General features: G+C 53.3%; 3 protein-coding genes across 5 annotated transcripts in view; 1 reads left to right on the plus strand and 2 right to left on the minus strand.

Moving 5' to 3' along the window:
• LOC132502717 (protein HIRA) overlaps positions 1–13,175 on the minus strand; it is a 74,723-nt gene extending 61,548 nt beyond the window's left edge. Inside the window, exon 1 of the mRNA XM_060118784.1 lies at positions 13,067–13,175. Coding sequence (XP_059974767.1) covers positions 13,067–13,103 — 37 coding nt within the window. The 5' untranslated portion in view covers positions 13,104–13,175. The remainder of the gene's footprint in view (positions 1–13,066) is intronic.
• A 459-nt stretch (positions 13,176–13,634) lies between these two features.
• Positions 13,635–16,824, plus strand: MRPL40 (mitochondrial ribosomal protein L40). Of its 2 annotated transcripts, none has more exons than XM_060118764.1 (4): positions 13,635–13,894; positions 14,264–14,347; positions 15,438–15,596; positions 16,410–16,824. In XM_060118764.1, exons 2-4 carry the CDS (start codon positions 14,343–14,345, stop codon positions 16,732–16,734), a joined length of 489 nt encoding a protein of 162 aa, XP_059974747.1. In that variant the 5' UTR covers positions 13,635–13,894; positions 14,264–14,342; the 3' UTR covers positions 16,735–16,824. The 2 variants fall into 2 exon arrangements, with proteins under 2 accessions (XP_059974747.1, XP_059974746.1); XM_060118763.1 differs by lacking the exon at positions 13,635–13,894 and adding an exon at positions 14,017–14,115.
• A 910-nt stretch (positions 16,825–17,734) lies between these two features.
• Positions 17,735–21,806, minus strand: C15H22orf39 (chromosome 15 C22orf39 homolog). 2 transcript variants are annotated; one of them, XM_060119730.1, is made up of 3 exons: positions 21,659–21,806; positions 21,366–21,533; positions 17,735–20,182 (listed from the first exon to the last, which is right to left on the minus strand). In XM_060119730.1, the coding sequence occupies exons 1-3, from the start codon at positions 21,680–21,682 to the stop codon at positions 20,057–20,059; spliced, it is 318 nt and encodes a 105-aa protein (XP_059975713.1). In that variant the 5' UTR covers positions 21,683–21,806; the 3' UTR covers positions 17,735–20,056. The 2 variants fall into 2 exon arrangements, with proteins under 2 accessions (XP_059975713.1, XP_059975712.1); XM_060119729.1 differs by having other exon boundaries at positions 20,098–20,182; positions 21,216–21,533.
• Positions 21,807–21,871: the final 65 nt, after the last annotated feature.

Consider the following 21,871-nt stretch of genomic DNA (forward strand, 5'->3'; position numbering starts at 1 on the left):
GGAGCGCCAAAACGTAGACAACATGAACCTCATAGCTAAGTCCAGTGACAGAGGTCTGCAGGGGTGGGGAGCCACCTAACTCATCCTGGGTCTTCCTGCAGAAATCACAACTGCCCCAAGTCCCCAAGGTTGAGGAGTCAGCCGAAAGAGTGGGGGAGGGGACCCCCAAGCTGAGGGGACGTGGCATGGAATCAAGAATGGGTCCGACCTGCCACTGTGCAGTGCAGCACGGGCAGAGTGGGGAGGGAGCCGGACAGATAGGCAGGGTGCCACCAAGGAGTGTAAACCTTCCCAACTGCCACTCTGGGGCGGGGGCATTAGCTGTTTAGAGGGAGAGGGAATTGTTAAGCTGGAGGGCAGTGGGATGGCAGAAATGGGGGGTGGGAACAGGCCTGGGCTTGGGCAGTAAGCGTCCACGGGTTGGATCCTCAGCCCTGCTGCTCACCAGCTCCACAGCCTCAAGTAAGTTACTTAATCTTCCTCTGCAAGTTACTTAATCTTCCTCTGCAGTTTCCTAATCTACAAAATGGGGAGGCCACAGTCACCCTGACCAGCACCTTGCAAGATGGATTAAGATGCCGAGTCACATGCTTCTGAGGCCTAAGTCTCACGTCTGTTTCTGAGATCATGGTGCGCCCCGGTGAGGGGCGTGGCTAGCATAACTGTCTCCTTTTGCAGTGACGCGCCCCGGATCAGAGGACACACAGAAGTGGACCTACAGGAGGCCACCGGCATGGTGCTGGCTGTCCACCTGCTAAGGCACTGGACCTTCCAGCCCCAAGGAGAGCAGTGGCTCACATGTCCTCCTTTTTCTAAAGGGCTCTTGGCAGTGGAGCTGAGGGAAGGGATGCTGTGGCTGGACTAGTTCGAGGACTTTCCATGTGGCCCAGCACACGGACAAAGATGAGCTCCCAACCCCCTCCAGCGTTCAGCTCTTCTTTGTACAGAGACAGAGACAAAAGTTAAATTAACACACTCCCTGGACCCTTAGAGCTGTCAGCATCCAGCACTCTCTCCCCTGGCACTCTCTCCCCAGACACCCACCAGCCCATTCTCCTCGGCTGTTTCCAGGTCGCCCCTCCCTGACACCTTTGGGGACCCCTCCTCAGCGCACATAGAGCACCCTGCTTCCACACTCTCCTGTCTGTGTGTGCTGATCTGAGGACTGCAGCACAGATGCTCGTCATGGGGCAGAAGAGAGTGAGTTACAGAAGCTGGGTTTTAGCCAGGGTGCTCAGATAGAATCCTCCTTCCTGGCTTCAGGGAGCTTCCCAGAGGAGCGGAGTGCTGGCGGGGAGAAGTGGGAGGAAGCACGGAGGGCACAGGCCAGCTGCCTGCTATGCAGCCAGAGGGCCTCCGGCCTTTATGCTCCGACGGCTCACGGGGTAGAAGTGACTGGAAGTTCCTTGGTGCATCGCGCTGGCGAGGAGTTTGGGGAAGGCGAGGCCTCCATTCACTGTGTGCTGTGCCCATATGGCCCAATAATACTTGGTTCTAACAAATTTTGGTAAATTTGTAATTAAATGTGAAACATGGGAAAATATTTGAAACATTTATTAAGTGAAAAAGAAGTTACAAAACAATATTAAAATATAAGGTGGGTGCAAAAGACATGATCTTATGTGTAGAAAACCTTAAAGATTCCACAGAATAAACAAATTTAGCAGAGCTGAAGGATACAAAATCAACAAACATCAGCTGCAATTCTACACATTAACAGCGAAAATCCAAAAGAAACAATTCTATTTAAAATAGAATCAAGGGCCTCCCTGGTGGCGCAGTGGTTGAGAGTCCGCCTGCCGATGCAGGGGATGCGGGTTCGTGCCCCGGTCTGGGAGGATCCCATGTGCCGCGGAGCGGCTGGGCCCGTGAGCCATGGCCGCTGGGCCTGCGCATCCGGAGCCTGTGCATCCGGAGCCTGTGCTCCGCAACGGGGGAGCCCACAACAGTGAGAGGCCCGCATACCACAAAAAAAAAAAAAAAAAAAAAAAAATAGAATCAAAAAGAAAAAAATATTTAGAAGTAAACTTAACCAAGGTCAAAGACTTGTACGTGAGAACTAGAAAACAGTGCCAAGACAACCAACAGAAACACAAATAAATGGAAAAACAGCCCATCTTCATGAATTGAAGACTTAATATTGTTAAGATGTCAGTAACATCCAAAGCTGTACAGATTTAATGCAATCCCTGTCAGAACTGCAATGACGTTTTTTTTTGGGGGGGGGCAAAAACAGAAAAACCCAAACGAAAATTCTCATGGAATCTCAAGGGACTCCAAATAGCCAAACAAATTCTGAAAAAGAACAAAGTGGGAGGTCTTACACTTGTTGATTTCAAAATTTACTATGGGGTTTCCCTGGGGGCGCAGTGGTTGAGAGTCTGCCTGCCGATTCAGGGGACATGGGTTCGTGCCCCAGTCCGGGAAGATCCCACATGCCGCGGAGCGGCTAGGCCCGTGAGCCATGGCCACTGAGCCTGCGCGTCTGGAGCCTGTGCTCCGCAACAGGAGAGGCCACAACAGTGAGAGGCCTGCGTACCACCAAAAAAAAAAAAAAAAAAATTACTACGAAGTTATAGTAATCAAAAGAGTGTGTTATTGGCATGAAGACACACAGACCAATGAAATAGAATACAGATTTTCAAAAAGGCTGCCAAGGCCATTCAATACAGCAAAGGACAGTCTCTTCAACAAGTGGTTCAAGGAAAACAATATCCACATGCAGAAGAATGAGACTGGACCCTTACCTAACACCATCTACAAAAATTAACTCAAAATGGATCAAAGACCCAAATGTTGAACCTAACACTATAAAAATTCTTAGAACAAAACATAGGGAAAAAGCATTGGATTTGGCAATGATTTTTTTAGATATGATAGCAAAGGCACAGGCATTAAGAGAAAAAATAGACAAACTGGATTTCTTGAAAACTTTCGCCCATCAAAGGATACTATCAACAGGATAAAAAGACAACCCACAGAAAATACTGGCAAACTACATATCAGATAAGGAATTTATGTCCAGAATATATAGAGAACTCCTAAAACTCAATACAAAAAAACAAAAAAAGAAAAGTAAAGTAAAAATAACAAGTGTTGGTGGGGATGTGGAGAAATTGGAACTCTGTACTCTGCTGGTGGGAATGAAAAATGGTGCAGCTGCTGTGGAAACCAGTATGGCAGTTCCTCAAAAAATTAAAAATAGAATTACCTGTGATCCAGCAATTCCACTTCTGGGTTTATACCCAAAGGGATTGAAAGCAGGGTCTTGAAGAGATATTTGTACACTCACATTCATAGCAGCTTTATTCACAACAGCTAAGAGGTGGAAGTAACCTCATGTCCATCGATGGATGATGGATAAGTAAAATGTGGTATGTCCACACAATGGAATATTATTCAGCAATAAAAAGGAAAGAAATTCTGACACAAGCTACAACATGGATGAACTGTGAAGACATTATGTTAATTTGCATAAGCCAGTCACAAAAGCACAAATACTGTATGATTCCACTTATATGAAGTCCCTAGAGGAGTCAAATTCATAGAGACAGGAAGTAGATGGTGGTGCCAGGGGCTGGGGGAGGGGGAACTGGGGAGTTACTGCTTAATGGGGACAGAGTTTCAGTTTTGCATGATGAACAGGTGTGGAGACCGGTTGCACGACAATGTGAACATACAAAACACTACTGAATTATACACTTAAAAGATGGTTAAGATGGGAAATTTTATGTTAAGGTTTACTTTGCCACAACTTAAAAAAATGCTAACCAAAACCAAAACAAACCACATAAATATGTATACAAGCTGGAGGGGCGTGGGAGGGAGGTGGGTATGGTTGTAAAGATGTTCGAACCATTTGGTCTTGACTGCTGTGGATACATGAACCCACACAGGTGCAAAGCTGTGTGGGACTCAGCAGCCACCCCACGCAGATGAACGCTACAAGTAAGAGTGGGCTCTGAGTGAGGCAGGTGGGGTCTGTCAACATCATCGTGACATCAGACTGCAGCTTTGCAAAACGTCACCCCTGGGAGAAACTGGGCAAAGTGTACAGAGGATCTCAGCTGCGTGGGAATCTACAACCATCTCAATAAGGAATAAATGCACATACGTACACATGAAGCCTGTTTTCTAAAAACTGCATATATATCTGTGTCTGATAAAGGTAAACATCAAAACACCAGTGGCTGTCATCATGAAGCGGATGCTTTTCTCGTGCAGGTGACAGTGTGCACGTCCCACAACCAGCAATCTCTCTGGAGGGAACCCTGCACCTGAGCTCTCTGCTCTCTGCGGAGCAGGAAACCCCTCCGTCCAGCTGCCCGCCTGCCAGGCCTCTAGCCCTCACATCGCCACAAGCAGCTCCTGGTCTTCCCGCCCAAACCTGCCATCTTGGTCAAGGTCTCACAACAGCCACACGACTCGCGACTTCTCCGGCCTCAACTCCAGACCAGCCCCTGCCCCCACTGGTGGTCCAGTGCCCTCTTCCTCTCCACTCCCACCCAGCGCCCACCCTGGCTCTTTCCCTCCTGCCTCCGTTCCCTGCACTGAGGCCTCCCCTGACCACCCAGCTTGGCACAACAAGCCCACTAACACTGATCTACTTTCCCACGTACTGTAGGTGTCGCTTCCTTTATTGCACGTCTGTCTACTCTGCCCACCAGAATGTAAAGCCCGAGAGCTGAGCCACTTTTGTCTGCTTAGTCACGGGGTCTCCCCAGGGCAGCGGCACACAGTAGGCACTCCATAAACACTTGATGTTGTGAAAGGCTGGGCAGAGGCCCCCAATTCTAACACACATTCCGTGTCACTAGCATCCCAATCCTGGGAAGGCCGGCTCCTCCTGACTGAGGGGGGGACTCATGTCGGTGAACCCCTGCAGGGGAAGCAGAGCCCTGGCTGCACAGAGCCGTCTGCAGCTGGGACCTCCACTGCTTCAACCACAACTTCTTGGTCTCCCTAAGTCAGCACCACTGCAGGGACACCTCAGGTGTCAGGTGCCTGATATGTTCAAAACACAGCACAGGAAGGAAGCTGGAGCAACCGTTGTTGGGTTGGGTGTTTTTTTTTTGCGGGGGTGGGGGGGCGGGCCATGAACTAGAGTTGAAGAAAGTGCAGGTATATCATTTACAGACCTCGTCACGTCTCCTGCAGCATTTGCCAACACACAATCAAGAAGGCTTTGGGGGCTTCCCTGGTGGCACAGTGGGTGAGAGTCCACCTGCCGATGCAGGGGACACGGGTGCCCTGGTCCAGGATGATCCCACATGCCACGGAGTGGCTAGGCCCATGAGCCATGGCCGCTGAGCCTGTGCGTCCGGAGCCTGTGCTCCGCAACGGGAGAGGCCACAACAGTGAGAGGCCCGCGTACCACAAAAAAAAAAAAAAAAAAAAAAAAAAAGAAAGAAAGGAAGCTTTGGTGTTTCTTCATACTCTTTTCTCCTCTAATTTTACAGAACAGAGATACTCCTTAAAAGGTATCTGCAAGATGGATTTCTATAAATAGAGTCATCCCTCCTTATCTAGATCCATTAGAAAATTAAGAGCAGTTAAGAACAACTATCCAGGCTTCCCTGGTGGTGAAGTGGTTAAGAATCCACCTGCCAATGCAGGGGACACAGGTTCGAGCCCCAGTCCGGGAAGATCCCACATGCCACGGAGCAACTAAGCCCGCGCGCCTAGAGCCCGTGCTCCGCAAAAAGAGAAGCCACCACAATGAGAAGCTCGCGCACCACAATGAAGAGCAGCCCCTGCTCGCAGCAACTAGAGAGAGCCTGCGTGCAGCAATGAAGACCCAACACAGTCAAAAAAACCCCACAACTTTCCCATAGAGGAGAAAGTTTGTTTAACAACAACCACAACTAAGAAAATAACACTATAGTTAATACTGTATTGCACATTTGAAAGTTGCTAAGAGAATAAATCTTAAAAGTTCTCATCAAGAAAAAATAATTCTTTAACTATGTGAGGTGACAGATGTTGACTTATTGCGGTGATCATTTTGCAATATGAACAAATATTGAATCATTATGTTGTACACCTGAAACTAATTAATGTACATCAATTAAAAAAAAAGAAAAAAGAAAAATAACAACCCTACAATATTATTTAAGTGGAAAATGCATGGTAACACTTCAGCTGTCTGAAGGGAGGCTACTCAGTAAAAACACTGGATTTACTATGATATCGGGCGTTTGGCTAAGATCTTGAACAACCCAGGTACCTTTATAATGTGGTATACACACTAAATAACATGTGTGTGTTTTTAAAAAGCACTGTTACCCAGATATTTTTTCCAAATGGTCTAAAAGACCATATTAAGAAGTTTTAACAATGTGTTCTCCTTTTTGTATTTTCCAACTTTTCCTAAATTGAACAGGCATTACTTTTATAAGAAAAATTACATTTTGCACATTACAAGCATAAAGTCACAAAGTGCTCCTTTATCCAGATCCTCACACACCATTAATGTACCCTAGAGCAATCAGATTGGCAATGGACACAGCCAAAAATAAAGCAGCCGTCCTGTTCCTCAACAGCAGCTCCAGCTCAGAGCCCTGGTGCTTCAGGAGGAGGGTGAGGCCCCTCAGCATACAGGCTCTTCGGGAAGGCCTCTCGCGGGGCCGGGCTTGGTCACCCCGCGTCACTGAACCTGGCTCCTCCTCCCCATCTGCTCCTTCACAGTCTTACTGATCCCACGGGCTCCCCTTCCCCTGCATCTCACACCCCACATTCAACCTGGTGACTACATTCACTACTGTAACTCTAATTTTCTGGGGAGGTGCAAATATTCTGTATCTTGAGTGGGGAACAGGTTACAGAGTGTACCTGTTTGTCAAAACTCACCATGTCTGTGCATTTCACTATGTAAATTACACTTCAACACCAACATGTGTGTATGTGTTTATATATACCCCCCCACCACACACACGCTCACTGTACCACCACTGCCCTGGCCACCTCTGGATCACTGCCACAGCCTCTTCCCAGGTCCCCCAGCTCCCGCCCTTGCCCCCATGCCCGCTGCCCGGCCGAGTCCTAGTGCAGCAGCCAGCAAGATCTCTGAGAGCACGCCAGGCGTGGGACTCCTCTACTCGAGCCGCATGGAGGGCCCGTACGTGCGGGTCCTCCAGCCAGTCCACTGCTCACTTGGCCTCACCTCCTGCTGCTCATGCCTCCCGGTGTTGCTCCCACATCCTTGCTCTTCCTCAGACCCACCAGGCAAGCTTACTCTGGCCATTCTTGCTGCCTGAAATGCTCCTCCCACAGAGGGCCGCCTTCCTCACCTCCATCAGGCCTAGGAGATTGCCATGATGCCCTGTCCAGGTGCCCTCCCTCCAGGAATGAAACACGCCCCCCCACCCCCCACCCCCAGCTGTGGGAGTGTTTATAGCCTGTGACAGCTCCTCAGCGGAAGAACTGCTTCGACCAAGATCAGGCCTCCTGGCGGGGACAGCCTGTGCCCGATGACTTTGGATGTGGGAGCATAAAGGCCTGAGCCCCTCATCCCTATTCGGGACAACTCTGAAGGGCTCACCCAGCCCCGCAGCAGGGCCAGTTGCAGCTTCTGCGGTACCTGCATTACCGACCAGCTCCTACCTGTCCAGCCCTGCTTCCCTCAAACCCCGCAGGCGGGGAGTCCAAGAACACCCCAGGTATGTCTTGGGCACACACACATCCAGCTCACCGTCTGCTTCCTGCAACGAGGTCTCTGCTCACGTTACCTTCTCACTCAGACTTCCCCAAAGAACCTTATTTAAACTCCTCCCACCCTACCCCTACCCCAGGGCTTTCTCCCGCACTCACCCACCTACCACTCTCGTTTATGAGGCCTGCCCTCTGTCACCTCAGTAAGCTCCCCTCCTGCATCTCCTTTTCTCCTTACAGAAACTTACTGTCTCAGTTCCCATCTGCCAATTGTACTGTCAGGAATGTTTTCTTTCTGCAGCAAGTCATAGAGAATTTCAAGGGTAACCTACCAAGTCACGTGACAAGTCCTGAGAAGGGTTGGCTTCAAGGTTCATTCATAGCAGCGTAAGCAGCCAGCCACTCCTTCCACCTTCCCCTCCTGTCATTCTCGGCGCGAGCCCCGTCCTCAGGGTCACAGGCTGGCTGCCACACACAGACGCAGTGAAGTCCAGGAAAAGAGAGATGGGCCTCTCAAGCATCTCTTCTTACCTGATTATTCCCCAGAAACCCCGAGCAGACATCCCCTCCCAGTCCTACTGGCTAGAACGGCATCACATGGCTGTTCCCCAACGAGGCCTGGGCACTCACCCACACTCCAGCTCAGGGCTATCAAGACCCTGAAGAAGAGGGCAGACAAGAGGAAAACCCTGGGGTTCTGATGGAAAGGAAGAAGTGGGTGGGTGTCCAGTGTCCACGACACGCCCTTCCTGCTCTTTAATGACATGGATGAACCGATGGCCCGCTCCTGCCTCCAGGTGTTGCTGCTCGTCTCGGCAGGGTAAAATGTGCTTGCATCAACGTATGGTCCCCAGGGCTCATTCCAGACCCATGTTTCATGAGCCAGACACCTCTGCAGTCCACAGGCAAACACCCTGGATGAACAGGGTAGCCTCGTACCTCTGGGGAAAAGGAGGGGTCAAGGCAGGCAGCGGGTCCCCTCCATGGCCAAGGCCAGGCACTGCCCAGAGGTCCCTCCCAGCTGTGTAACTACAATTCGACTCATAAGGTGAAAATATCTCTTTAACCACTCCTTAAATTAAAAGAAATATTTAAGAAAACCTCATTTCCTAGCCCTAATCTCTACTCTGTTCTCAGCGTACTAAAGAAATCAACTCCGAGCGTCTCCAATCTACACAGCTACCTGCCTCTACCCCGTGTGTACCTCTACCACTGACCTCCCTGCCTCCGTCAGGGCCTCTCACCCAGGCCCAGGGAATGCCTGCCAGCTCCTCTGGGGCCTTCCAACCACACCCAGCCTCCTCAGAAACGCCCCATGCTCCCCTCTCGCAACCCCCAGAAGGAGTCCAAGCTTCTAGGCAGGTGCTCATGGCTCTGCCCTGCAGCCCCACCTGCCATCACCCACGCAGTCTCTGTGCTAACATGCTCCACACGCCAGCCCTCCCTGGGCCTCCACTCCTGATGCTCCCACAGCAGCAGCACCTCCTCTGCCTCACAGTCCTCCTGTGGTCCAGACCCAGCCCAAGGGCATGGCGCACCCACAGACCACGCCCTCCTCCCCAGGCTACCCTCTGCCCTGCATTCTAGAATGTGGTCTGTTCCCCTCTCCCACCTGGCGCAGTTTTCCGTGCACAGGGAGCATCTTTTTACCTCTGATCCCCACAGAACTTCTCACCAGAAGGGTTCAACGTTCAGTGCATAAGTCAGTGTAAATCCCACAAGTGTATTATCTAAGGCAAAATCCCACCCGGTTTTCTTCCGAATTCTCTTCAGATGTATTCTAGTTATTTTTAAAAATCACTCTACTGTCTTCAGGTGTTAAGTCAGTGTGACACTGTGAAGAGAGCGTGCATTTCCTGAGCCTTCGCAGGTGAGCAGGGAGCAGTCAAGGCAGCTGTTACCCGCTTCACTTAACAGACCAGGATAAGAGATGTAAAGAACCTCCTGTAACACACTTTGGTGAGCAGCAGAGCACAGAGACTCAAGAACAGGACTATCTGACTCCAAAATAATAGGCAAATTCCTTGTCCTCAAGAAGCTTACAATCTAGTTGGATGGATGAAAAGGCCAAATAATGATATAAAGGTATCTCACCTAGAGCAGTCTCCCAGCCTCGGCACTATGGACGTTGGGCCAGGTGACTGTTGCAGAGGAGCATCCAAGAGGCCACAGAGCATTCTAGTTCAGCGGCATCCTGTTCTCCACCCACACTCCACTCCCTCCAGCTGCGAAAACCAAAAATGTCTCCAGACTCTGGCCTGTTTGAGAAGCCCTGATCTGGGCCAACTGCACAGGTTACCTGAAAGACCAGGGCAGTCACAAAACGTCACTGCCGGGATCCCTCCTGGCCTGTTCTCAGAGCAGCTGTGCAGAGCCTTTCCACACCCAGGCCAGCTTCATTACTGGGTCATCCTTCCTCGAGTTTCCCCTTCAAACTGACATTCATTTTCACTAAGGTGCAGGACATGCCTCAGTAGAATGTCTTAAATCCTTTGTGGAATGAGAAGAGGTAGGGAAAAGAATCCAATCATAGGACAGGAGAAAAAACACATGCCATAAAGCAATGCAGTTAACTGACAAATTATCCCATTATTGAAAATTTGCCAAACACCTTTTTACAACATTGCCAGAAACCAAAGGAGAACGAGTGTCCTTTCAGTCCTGGCCCTTCTGGTTAGAATGGGCTTCACTAAAGAGCTGTGCATGAACACCACAAGAATTCCAGAAAAACTCTCAGGGACAAAGGCCCAGCGATGGGAAGAACCATGAATCTCAATGATTCTCAACATACAAACTGCATTTTCCTACAACCAAAAACCCAATTGCTTTCAGTTTCCAACAAATATATGGTCATAACCTAACTTAGAAATAAACCTTATTTTGGCCAAGCCTAAAATAAAATACATAAGGAATGCCATATCCAAGAACACAGAGTAAAATATATGTGTGTGTGTGTGTGAGTGAAGATGCTACTGGCATCTGGAGGGCAGAGGCCAGGGATGCTGCTAACATCCTACAACACAGATTGGTCTCCACAACAGTTATGTGGCCCAAAATGTCAATAGTGCTGAGACTGAGAAACCCTCCCTTACAGGAAAGGTCTCACTACTATCATCAGCCAGGAAAACGAAGACTGAGAACACACCTGCACCCAACAGACACTTCTCTCTCTGCTTTCAACTTGCCCGCTTTACACTATTTGATGAATCCCGCCACCTCAGGGAAAACGCAGGGCTCTCTGCTCCCTCCCTCTTCAGGCTCTTAGACCCCAGAAGAAGTATGTTCAAGCTGCATAATCAGTCAGGAGACTGAATGCAGAGTCAGGAAGCCAGAAAGTGCAGTGATGCTCTCTCCAAACCACCACGATCTTTTGGGTCCCTTAATCCAAAGCACGTTCGACTTTACTGGCCACCACCCACCACCTGGGCTCCTGGCTAAGCAGCGCTCGCCCCCAGCAGCTCCCCCTATTCACCAGTCTTTAAAGGACAGCTCAGTACTGATCCAGACCATCAGTATGTCCTTCAGGAGAGCAGTAATTTACCCAACAGTCCTGAACACTCAATGAAATGGGCGATTCCAGGAGATTTTAAAAGAAAGGAAACTTGACAAAGAACAGGTTTAAAAGAGTCTCAATTTCTTCTATTATCTCGGGGGGCACTTTGTCTTCCTTCCCAAGCAAACACCACAATCACCCTACGAAGAAGGCAGGGCAGATACTATCAGGTTCTACTCCAGGACAGTGGAGAGGCTGCAGCAACAAGAGGCCCCAGGCCCACAGCTCAGCCCACCCTGCCAGGCAGGGACTACTGGCTGCGGCCTGGCTGCAGACTCTCTCTCGTTTGTGCCTAAACAATAGGTTAAGCATCCTGACTTACTTGTGCCTACACAGCATAAAACTTGTGTCCTACAAAGGAGCTTATCACGAAGTTATAAATTACATGGTAGAAGGAAGGCTGGAGGAGGGTACACAACACACACAACCTTATCTAGGCAGTGTCAAAATGAAAATTCCTTCACACCTCACTTGCACAGCAAACTAGCTCATCGTAAAAACTTTTCCCTTCCTGATTCACAAGCACCACAATTTATAATTACTGAACATTTGCCCAGTTCTCCAGGGAAAGATCTCACACTACACGTCAGGAAATGCGCTTGGAGACCAACACAGGAGAAATGAAACCGGAGTTCACTGCTTTTGCTTTCACATACTGTCAACCTAGCTGTCTTAGTAAGTTATTGCAACCTCAGCTCTCTTACCTGCGTCAGCCAACGTTTATCACAGACCCTCTACATGAAAGGCATTGCTGAGTGTGGCAGGGAATGCAGAGGTGAGCGAGGCGTGTCTAGTGGAGTAACTCAAGAGGAATGGTAACAAAAGGAAAAGGGGACCTCACCCGGGCCCTGAAAAACGAGAAGGATGTCCTGCTAGAAGATGGAAAGGCTGCAGCAATAGAAAGCAAGCATCCTGAGATCAAGTTCAAAACTAAAAGGCAACACACTTAAGAAAGGCAAAAGCATCTACCCAACTTGTTCTAAAAGAAAACTAGCTCCCTCTAGTCGCACAGCAAAGTAGAAATGAGGAACAAGACAGAATCAGGGTGACTCTTTGCCTACCAGCAGTCGGGCCATCCAGGCTGCGGGCCCTCAGCTGGAGTATGCTCCCTGGGCTCACTGCTACCGGCAGGGGATGGCGGCTCGCTCCCCTCACCTTCCTAGGGGGCGAAGGCCAACTCCTGCAGCAAGTGTGCGGGCCAGGTAGAACTACAGCAAAACTGCTGGTTACCGCGCTTCTCTGTACCAGAGTCTCTTCTCAACCAGAGCACTGGATGAGTCCGCTCCCTGGGTGTGCTTTAGGGCCGCTGCCCCAGAGCTAAGGCAGGCCCTCTCCGAGCACACATCTGTGCCCCGTGGGCCCCATCCGAGTCGCCCTCATGCTCCAGCTCAGTGTGAACGTAATTCCTCGGGCTAGGGGATCTCAGCCCAGAATCACGGTCCCCCACCTAGAGCACTGTCACCAGATCCAGCCCCTCTGGCATGGCAGGACGTGCCCATTCCATGTCTACAACCCGCCACTGAAAGGCCACTCCGCTCCAGTTTCACACACTGGACCGTCCTGGCACATCCCGGCCGGTGCCCAGGGCCGCTCCCCGCGCCGGGCCGCTAACCCTGCCCGGACCACGGGCGGGCGGCCGAGGGCTTGGAGCAAGGGCCGGGGCGAGGGCGGACGTGGCCGAGCACGTGCCCGGCTCCCGGTCTCCTCGCGCGAGGACAAAGTCCGCGACCGCCGGCCCCGCGGCGCGGGCACCGGGCACTCGGCGTCGGAGCGAGGCGGGCAGGCCTGCGCGCAGCTCCCACCTGGCTCCAGACCACGGCTCGTCTCCGGGCTCGGCCCCCCGCAACCCCCGCGCGCACTCACCATTGTGGTTGACCCAGGTCGGCTTCAGGAGCTTCATTGTTCGGCCGCCGCCGCCGCCGCCGCCGGGCTGAGGCGAGAGCCGCGTCCCTCAGCGCGCCCGGGCCATGGAGCCGCCGCCGCCCGCGCCGCCCGCCCTCCAGCCGCCGCCCGCCCCCCGCCCTCAGCGCCGCCGCGCCATTGTCGGCCCGCGCCGCTCGCCGCCGCCGCCGCCGCCGACCCCCGCGCTCGGCCGCCGCCGCCGCCGCCACAGCCGCATCCCCCGCGCCGCTCCTCCTCTGGCGGCTCCCGGGCAACGCCGGAAGTCACGGCGCGCACCTGCCAAACAGCCCCGGCGGGAAACCGCTCCCCGCGCTCACGGGCCGCCCGGCTCCTCAGCCGGCCGGGCGGGAAGGCGGCTCCTCTTCGGGTCCGCCCCGCACGACCGCGAGCGAGGGGCCGGCCGGCAGGGAGCGCGCGGACGGGCGAGCAGGACCTGGGGTGCGCCCCGGCCGGGCGGGACCGGGCGGCGCAGACGGTCTGGCCGCTCCGCCCGCCGGTGCGGAACCGACTAATTAACAGGCTTCCACCGCCCCCAGCGCGTGTTCATTTGTCGCCCGCGAGCGCAGGCCACGTGCCGCGCCGGTGCAGCCACCGCGGCCCGGCTCCGACGTCGGCGAACGAGCCGGAGCGTTTACTGGACGCCCAGGCCGCCTCTCGTGCGCGGACTCTTAGCCCCCTCGGCCCCGCCGGCCTCACTGCTGGTCTCGGCCCTCGCAGGGCGCAGGCCGAGCGGCAAGGGAGCGGCTAGAGAGCGGCGCCCGCGGGAAGGAGGCCCCCGATCGGCGCGAGGTGCGAGGCGCCGGGCGCGGGGCGGGGCCACGTCGGAGGCAGGGCTAGACGCGGCGGCCGGAACGCGGGAGCGCGGGGCTGCGCGGCTATCGGACCCGAGAGCGGCGCACCGCGGGCCGGACCGCCTAGGGGCGCGCGCCCGGAAGCGGCCGTCGGCGACCGGGAGGCATGGCGGCCGCGGCGCTGGGGGCGGCCTCGCGCGCTCTGCTCCCGCCGAGCCGGTGAGCGCGGAGGGGCGGGGGCGAGGATGCGCGGGGACGCGGATTGAGAGCTTCCCTGCTGGCCTTGGTGGTCTCACCCCGCAGTTAGGGGGCTCGTGAGTGACCTTAACGGGGAAGCGGGCGTTGATACACACTCGGTCTCTTCCAGGCTCCTGGGAGCACGGCCGACGCAGACGAGGGACGCGCACCAGCGGGCCTCGTTGCTGTCCTTCTGGGGACTCGTGCCCATGAGGTAACCCGGCCGCGGGCCCGGCCTGGGGGGTCGCGCACGGGAACCCAGCGAGCAAGGATGCTTGATGTTCAGTCTGCGAAGTTTCTCAGTTAAATTTAGATGGATGCCCTTATGTCTTTTCATATGAAATACTGTTATGTCTGTAATCAGAGGTCAAAAGTTAAATGCAAAAGTGGTTTAAAGAAAAGTTAATTAGCTCTCACCCCAGGGATTCTTGTGTAAAATTTTAAAGAGCACAGACAGCACTTCCGTTTCTTACTCTCCGGAAAGGTGGGAGGAGGTGAGAGGATTCTTTTTGCCTCCTGGGACCCTGAATAATTTCTAGGGACTTCATAAAACTCAATCTTGATGCTAGAGATTCGGTTGTTCTGAATAGTAGCTTATCAGCATAGGAGATGTGTTCCTGAGGGTAAATCAGACTTTTGTCCGTGTTCGAGGATAGGGAAATTTGTTAAGAAATCTCAAAGTATAAACAGGAACTTGACAGTTATTTTTATTATACTGTCTCTCTTAGTCAAATCATTTTTATAAATCACAAATCCATTTAAAATGTGAGTAACGAGCTTCTAACAGATAAACAACAAGGTCCTATAGCGTAGCACAGGGAACTATATTCTGTATCCTGAGATAAAGCATAATGGAAAAGAATATTAAAAAGAATGTATATATGTATAAATGAGTCACTATGCTGTACAGCAGAAATTAACACAACATTGTAAATCAACTATACTTCAATAAATAAATAAATAATGTGAGTAACGAGCTTCTAATTCATCAGTTTGGTATTTTCACTTTTCAGTGCTATCCCAAGGCCCACCTCACTAAAGATGAGCACTTCCCTTTAATTTATACCCTGACACCCCATGGAGTTTTTCCATGCCTTCCTGGGTTGACCGTGCCCACACAGTTCTCATAAGGACCCCCCATGGAGGCTGTCTCCCTGCCACACTCAGCATGGGAGGCCAGGCCCACAAGGTCCTTTCCTGCGGGAGAGCTCAGTACAAGTTTGCAGGCACTTTCCCTAGCGCCATGTCTCTACACGTTCACGAGGCCAAAGAGGAAAATGTTTAGTGTTTGCTTTATCCTTTAGAGCAGAACCTCTGCAAAAGAAGAAGAAGGTGGACCCTAAAAAAGACCAAGCAGCAAAGGAGCGCTTGAAAAAGAGGATCCGACGACTGGAAAAGGCGAGCCAGGAGCTCGTTCCCATTGAGGATTTTATCACGCCCGTCAAGTTCTTAAATAAAGCGAGGTACGGGCCCTCTAGGGTTGAGGTCTTCAGAGCAAAGGAGTTCTGTGACCTTCAGGAAGTTCCATCTGCACTTCACACCTGTAGTGGGAAGGGGTCATAGGCTTGGGCTGGCTTGGCCCTGTTCTGAGTCCTCTTCTCCTGGATTGTCTCGTGGGAGGTGGAGAAAGCATTCCTGGGCGCTGCTCCTGAATGGCTGATTGTGGGAAGGAAGCTCAGGGCAGATGCTGGAGCGAGTTTGGAGTGTTGCTCTTGCAGAGGAGTTTGGCTGTGACTGACGACTGGGGCCCTGGGCCTGCAGCTCTTACCCCTTCCTGCTGGTAGGAAACCCTTAGCCTCCTGCTCTAGGATGCAAATGCTCATAGCTGGGATGTGTCATGTGTGGGGTTGGTGGGATTGCTGCCTTCTTGTCAGAAGTGCGTACCATTTATAAAGTAGTACCTCGCCATGTAAGTGGGACAAGGCAGGTGCTTCTTTGGGTCTCCAGGGCTGACAACAGGCTCTTGACTCCCTGGGATATTGGTGTCCGTTTTCATAACACCATTTGACTTTGCTCCAAAGCCACATTTCCCCACCAGCAGGCTCTGCTTGGCACAGAGGACGTGCTGCCTCAATCTGCTGAGAGCACCGTTGTTTCTTTTCTTCACATAAAGAAAATGGCAGTGGTTCCAGGTGTCAGTTGCCGCTGCTGCCACATCCAACATTCTGTCCCTTAATTTGTCCCTAAGTTCCATCAGCGTCTGGCAGTGGGGACACTCGGGTCCCATGCAGTCGGTCAGCGCCCCCAGGTTCATGCCTTTGGCTCTGTGTTCGCAGGCAGCGGCCGCCAGTGGAACTCCCCTTTGAAGAGAACGAGCGGAGAGCCCTGCTTCGGAAGAAATGGGCACTGTACAAGCAGTGTGAGCATGAGATGGAGAGGGGTGCCATTGCGTCCCTGCTTGAGGCCCAGCAGGAAGCTCTGCAGGAGCTGAAGCTCATGGCCCCAGAACTCCATGCCGAGGCCACCAAGCGGGACCCCAGTCTGTTTCCCTTTGAGAGACAAGGGCCAGACTACACGCCGCCAATCGCCAACTACCAGCCCCCGGAAGGCAGGTACCACGATATCACCAAGGTGTATACACAGGTGGAGTTCAAGAGATAAAGCTGCAGGCAGCTGCCCTCAGGATGCTGCCCTCGGGAGCCTGCACCCCCAGGCTCAGGCCTGCTGTGAATAAATGCATTTACCCAAGTAGACACTTGGTCTTAGGTCAGAGTCACAGTTAATTCACCTGAGCATGCACAGGGGTTGGGGAGGCTGCCCTTCTTTGCATGGTACTGGGAGAGGAAGGCCAAAACATTGACCACTGCCCTCCAGTGAAAAGGAGGATTCCAACTGTGTGGGGCAGACGCCACCAGGAAGAGGCACAAAGTGACCCCAGGAACGGAGGTGAAGGACATGCAGCTGTGCTGTGTGTCGCCTTCACCCGGAGGAGAGGCAGGGCTGGCTCTGGGTTTCAAGCTGGGGGGTATGGGGGAGGCTGAGGAGAGTGTCGAGTGGCAGGGACCCCACTGCGTGAGGCCATGTGTCCTCTAGGAGGGTATGACACCTGGCCAGGTAGAGACCACTGTTAGTCTGGAGCAGGGAGTATGTGAGTGAGCTCTGGTGCCAGAACAAAACACCACAGACCAAGGAGCTGAAACAACTCACATTTATTTCCCTCGGTTCCGGAGGCTGGATGTCCAAGATCCAGGTGTCAGCCGGGCTGGTTTCTCCCAAGGCCTCTCTCCTTGGCCATCTTCTTGTGTACCTACGTGATCATCCCTCTGTGTGTCTGTGTCCTTATTTCTTATAAGGACACCAGTCATTGGATTAGGGCCCACCCACGCGACCCCATTTCACATTAAGCACCTCTTTAAAGATCCATCTTCAAATAGTCTCACTCAGAGCGGCAGGGGGTTAGACCTTCCCCGGAGGAACTGGGGGTACATAATGCAGTCTAACAGTGAGGGTGCAGTGTAGGCAGAGGTCCACTTGTACCCCATGCATCACCACCTCAGAAAGGCTTTGGTTCTTCACCACCTTAGTGCAAACAAACCAGCGGAACACTCCACCTGAGTAAGAATTCAGATTATCCATTTTCCCAGAGGGCCCTGGCTACCCAACCCTGGAAAATCACCCCGTCCCCACCTCATCAACATGTGGCCCTTTCTCTGCCTAAAGCCTCCAGCCTCCTCTTCCAGGTCTAGGCTCGGACCCTGAGCCTCCCCCACCTCCCAACTTATAGATTTCATCCACGAGGTTGTATGATCAAGTCAGTGGGTCATGGCCAGCTGTTTTGTTTTAACCTTTCATTTAGAAGTAATCATAGATTGACAAGTTGGAAATCAACAGGGAGGTGCTGTGTGTGGTTCCTCCAGCTCCTCCCAGTGTCACATCTTACAGGGCCAGTCATGCCAGCACCCAGAGATAGACCATGTAGCCAGAGTAGGTTCAGGCTCCCAGATGCGGCTGTGCTCGTGTGTGTCCACGTGTCACAGCACAGCCACCCCTGCGGTCCTGTACTACAGGATGCTGCCCCATGTCCCTGACACCCGGCCCCATAATCGTCCGCATCCCTGTAATTATGTCCTTTCACGGCGTCATGTAATGGAGCCAGGCCTGGCAGCAGTATCTCACAGGGTGGGGGCAGGTGCTGCTCCACGAAGCCCAGCTCAGTGACAGTGTGCCATGTAACAGGATGCATCAGGTCACGACGCAAACTGCTTATCGTTGTGGGCTCTGTCCCCAAAGTTTGAAAGATGATGCTCTTCCTTGTCACTGTGCATTTTCTTCACAGCTGATGTTTGAACGTTCATGTCTGTCTCCTGAACTCAACGGGACTCTGAGGCCACTTGTCTGTTTCAAGCCCAGGGTGTGCAGACATGAGGGGTGGACATGGGTGCACAGAGGAACATTTTCCAGGGTGACGATCATCTGCGGTGGAGCTCGCTCAGCATCCAAGAAGTTGTGGGACTCCTGATGGAGCCAGCACCTGGCCACAGGCGCCCACGGCCCTAACCCAGCAGGAGGGTGGCTCCACCAGGAGCGGCTGATGGCCTCCCTGCCTAGGTCTCAGAGCAAGGAGGACACAGGTGGAGCTGTAGCAGCCTCCCTCCTCCTCCTCGGCCAGAAATGCCCGTGAACGCAGCCACGGTGGACGGACCCCGGTTGCCTCAGACACACCAGGGCTCCCCCCTGCGACGGGGACCCTGGGTCTTCTTTATACTCACCTCTGCTGCGGGAGTCCTTTGTGCGCACCCCACCACTCACAGGTACACAGTCACAAAGGACTCTTGGGGCGCACAAGAGCAAACACACATGATGGGAGATTTTACTCTCTTAATGTATGCCCTTCTGAAGTGATGGATTATTTTGCCCCCAAGAATGAGTAAAATGGGGCTTCCCTGGTGGCGCAGTGGTTGAGAGTCCGCCTGCCGATGCAGGGGATACGGGTTCGTGCCCCGGTCTGGGGAAGATCCCACATGCCGCGGAGCGGCTGGGCCCGTAAGCCATGGCCGATGAGCCTGCGCGTCCGGAGCCTGTGCTCCGCAACGGGAGAGGCCACAACAGTGCGAGGCCCGCGTACCGCAAAAAAAAAAAAAAAAAAAGAATGAGTAAAATGATGTTGAACCACCACCTCTGGCCAGATCGTGAGGGAGACACTGAGATGCTGCAGGTCTGACCCTCAGCACCACATGGTGGGGCCTGTTAGGCGGCACAGATGCTAAATCGTTTCACTCATAATAAAGAGACCTCTAAAGAACTAGTGTTCTCGTTGGTTCAAATACATATATTTTTAAAACACCTACAAGAGTGTAAGCATACAAAATTCTAATACTGGCCAGCACAACGTCAGGTTATAAATCTAACCCTTTCAAAATTAAACTGGATTTAATTTTCAGCTTCTGTTTGGAACCAAACCTGTGAAATGTCTTTTGATATATTCCACATTTTCAAAAAACGACCAGGGGAAATTCTGAGGGAAAGAGACCAAAATTCCATGTGTCTTGGGCTTGGGTGTCTTCAGCCAAGAGTCTAGGAACCCTCTTTACACAAGGTTGTGTGTCCTGGAGCTGTGGGCCGAGGAGATGATGCCGCCCGCGCCTACAGAGGAGCAGAGGGAGTGGCCGCGGTGGGAGGACACCAGGACACGTGGCCGTCACCAGACCAGGGCCAGACAGGGCCACCTGCGATTCCACACGGATCCGGGCTGCCCCTCAAGTGTTCAACTGAGGAGCCCAGCCCTTGGGACGGCCTCTCCTTGCTGCTGTCCCCAGGCCTGCCCGTTGGCCGCCCACAGGGACACGCAGGGGTGCCTGGCTTCCTGGAGCTGCACGCTGAGTGAACTGGCTCTGAGTGTGGTGAGGCAGGCGAGGCTGGAGACGGGGACTCTGTCCCACGCCAGGCGGAATCTCCCAGGGACCTTCTGGACTATTTGGGCCTGTCACCGGTCGTTGTCCTGGGGCAGAGGGAGGTGCCAGTCTGCAGGGGGGCTCTGCCTGGGGGCCCACACCAGGCCGTACTTCCGTGTAGCCCGGACTCTCGCCTGCTCGCTCTCACGTAGGGACCGCTGCAAAGGAGACCTGGTCACCTGGGGCCTCATGGGTGCCCTGTACCTCCCTCCTCTCAGTGCCCACCCACACACATGATAAACGCAGCCCAGCAAGCCCTGGTGAGTGCGGGGTGGGGTGGGGTGGGGGTGGTTACCACACACACATCTAGATCATTCTCCAAGCTACTGTGAAAAACCTACTGTGCAGATGACCATTTTGAGGATATTTTTAATTCTCCTGGGCCCCAGGGCTTGATGCCTTCGGATGACCTAATCAGATTCACCAGATAAGAGGGGCTGGGGGCTGAACCAGGAGGAGAGATGAGCCTGAAAGAGCGGCCAGAGGAGGGAAGAGGCCAGAGACAGGCAGGCAGGCAGACAGAGACACACACACACACACACACACGACAGACAGTGGGCACCACCACCCCGGCCAGTAAACCCAGGGCAGCAGGTCACAACCATGACGGGGCCTGAGGGGGTGCCAGGTGCTATGCTGGCCACTTTACACGTAGAATTTCACCTCTTCCATCTGTTTTCGCTCAAGCTCTACTGTCTCAAATGGAATGTATTGTTCTTGTTAAAAAGCGATCAGAAATGCAAAGTAAATATGAAAGCCCTGCAGACCTCCCTCCCAGAGGTGAAGTTCACAGCTTCCCCAATTCCATTTGAGGCCCGCATTTCAGGGCTATCACCCATTTCCCTAAAGAAGGAATAATCTTCTCCTTGCTGGTGCCCGTCCTGCTTTTCTCATTAAGTGACATATTGCGAGCACCTTTCCACATGGGGATAGGTTACTATCTATTTTTCTTAATGGCTGTGTAGTTCTCCGTGGTTGGGAAGACGTTATCTGGTCAAATATCTATTACTGGACTTTAGGTCACTTTCAGTCTTTGCACTATTACAAATGGTGACACAATGGACATTTTGAACTTTCAGTTGTTATCCAATTACCTCCCTAGGATAAACTGAATGTATGGACCACAACCCCCTCCTTACTGGTCTCTAGCACCTCCACAATATCCTCTCTCAGCGTGGCAGCCAGACTGACCTTTTAAGGATATAAATCAAAGCACGCTCCCCAGCACACGTGGAGGCTGGAATCGAACCCCTTTTTTAAGGCCCGCCCCCTTCTCCCAGCGTCTCGTGCCCCCGGGCTGGTTCCTGGTCTTCCAGGGCTCGGCACGCCTGGTCGGGTCACCTGGGCCTCGGCGCTGCGGCGCTCCTCCCACTCGCGGCAGCTGTCCAGGTCGCGCCGCCACTGCCCGCAGGCCGGCCGCTCGCCGTGGACGTAGTAGTGGCGCAGGAAGTGGCCGGCGCTGCTGCAGAGCTCCCACTCGGCGCGGTAGGCCTCGCACGGGCGCGGCGGCTGCGGGGACGGGGACGGAGGAGTGAGCTGGGGACCCGGTGCGCGCCAGCCCGTCCCGCACGGACGGACCCGGTCTCCGTCCTCCCGACCTGGCCCCGCGGGTCCCCGGGTCCAACCGCACTTACCTGCCAGCCTCCACTTTCCGCCATGTCCCGGGTCTGCCTAACCCGCCTCCTGAGCCCGCGGACCGCCGCGTGACTGATGGGCGGAGGGACTAAGGAGCCCGGAGATCTCACCACTAGCTCCTCGCCCACCTCCTTGAGACGCGCCACTGAACAGGACGTCCGGGTTGGCAGCCAATAACAGTCGAGGGAGGGCGGGGCCTGGAGGCCTGTGTG

This window comes from Mesoplodon densirostris, chromosome 15 (genome assembly GCF_025265405.1).
Source record: "Mesoplodon densirostris isolate mMesDen1 chromosome 15, mMesDen1 primary haplotype, whole genome shotgun sequence".
NCBI lineage: Eukaryota > Metazoa > Chordata > Mammalia > Artiodactyla > Ziphiidae > Mesoplodon > Mesoplodon densirostris.

What these genes read in the sequence shown, in the direction of transcription:
- MRPL40 (XM_060118763.1), top strand. Translation starts at nt 14,063, where the DNA reads ATGGCGGCCGCGGCGCTGGGGGCGGCCTCGCGCGCTCTGCTCCCGCCG. An exon ending in GCTCTGCTCCCGCCGAGCCG is followed by an intron (nt 14,116 to 14,263) that starts GTGAGCGCGGAG and finishes GGTCTCTTCCAG; the next exon opens with GCTCCTGGGAGCACGGCCGA. An exon ending in TGGGGACTCGTGCCCATGAG is followed by an intron (nt 14,348 to 15,437) that starts GTAACCCGGCCG and finishes TTTATCCTTTAG; the next exon opens with AGCAGAACCTCTGCAAAAGA.
- C15H22orf39 (XM_060119729.1), bottom strand. Translation starts at nt 21,682, where the DNA reads ATGGCGGAAAGTGGAGGCTGGCAG. An exon ending in CGGAAAGTGGAGGCTGGCAG is followed by an intron (nt 21,534 to 21,658) that starts GTAAGTGCGGTT and finishes CCGTCCCCGCAG; the next exon opens with CCGCCGCGCCCGTGCGAGGC.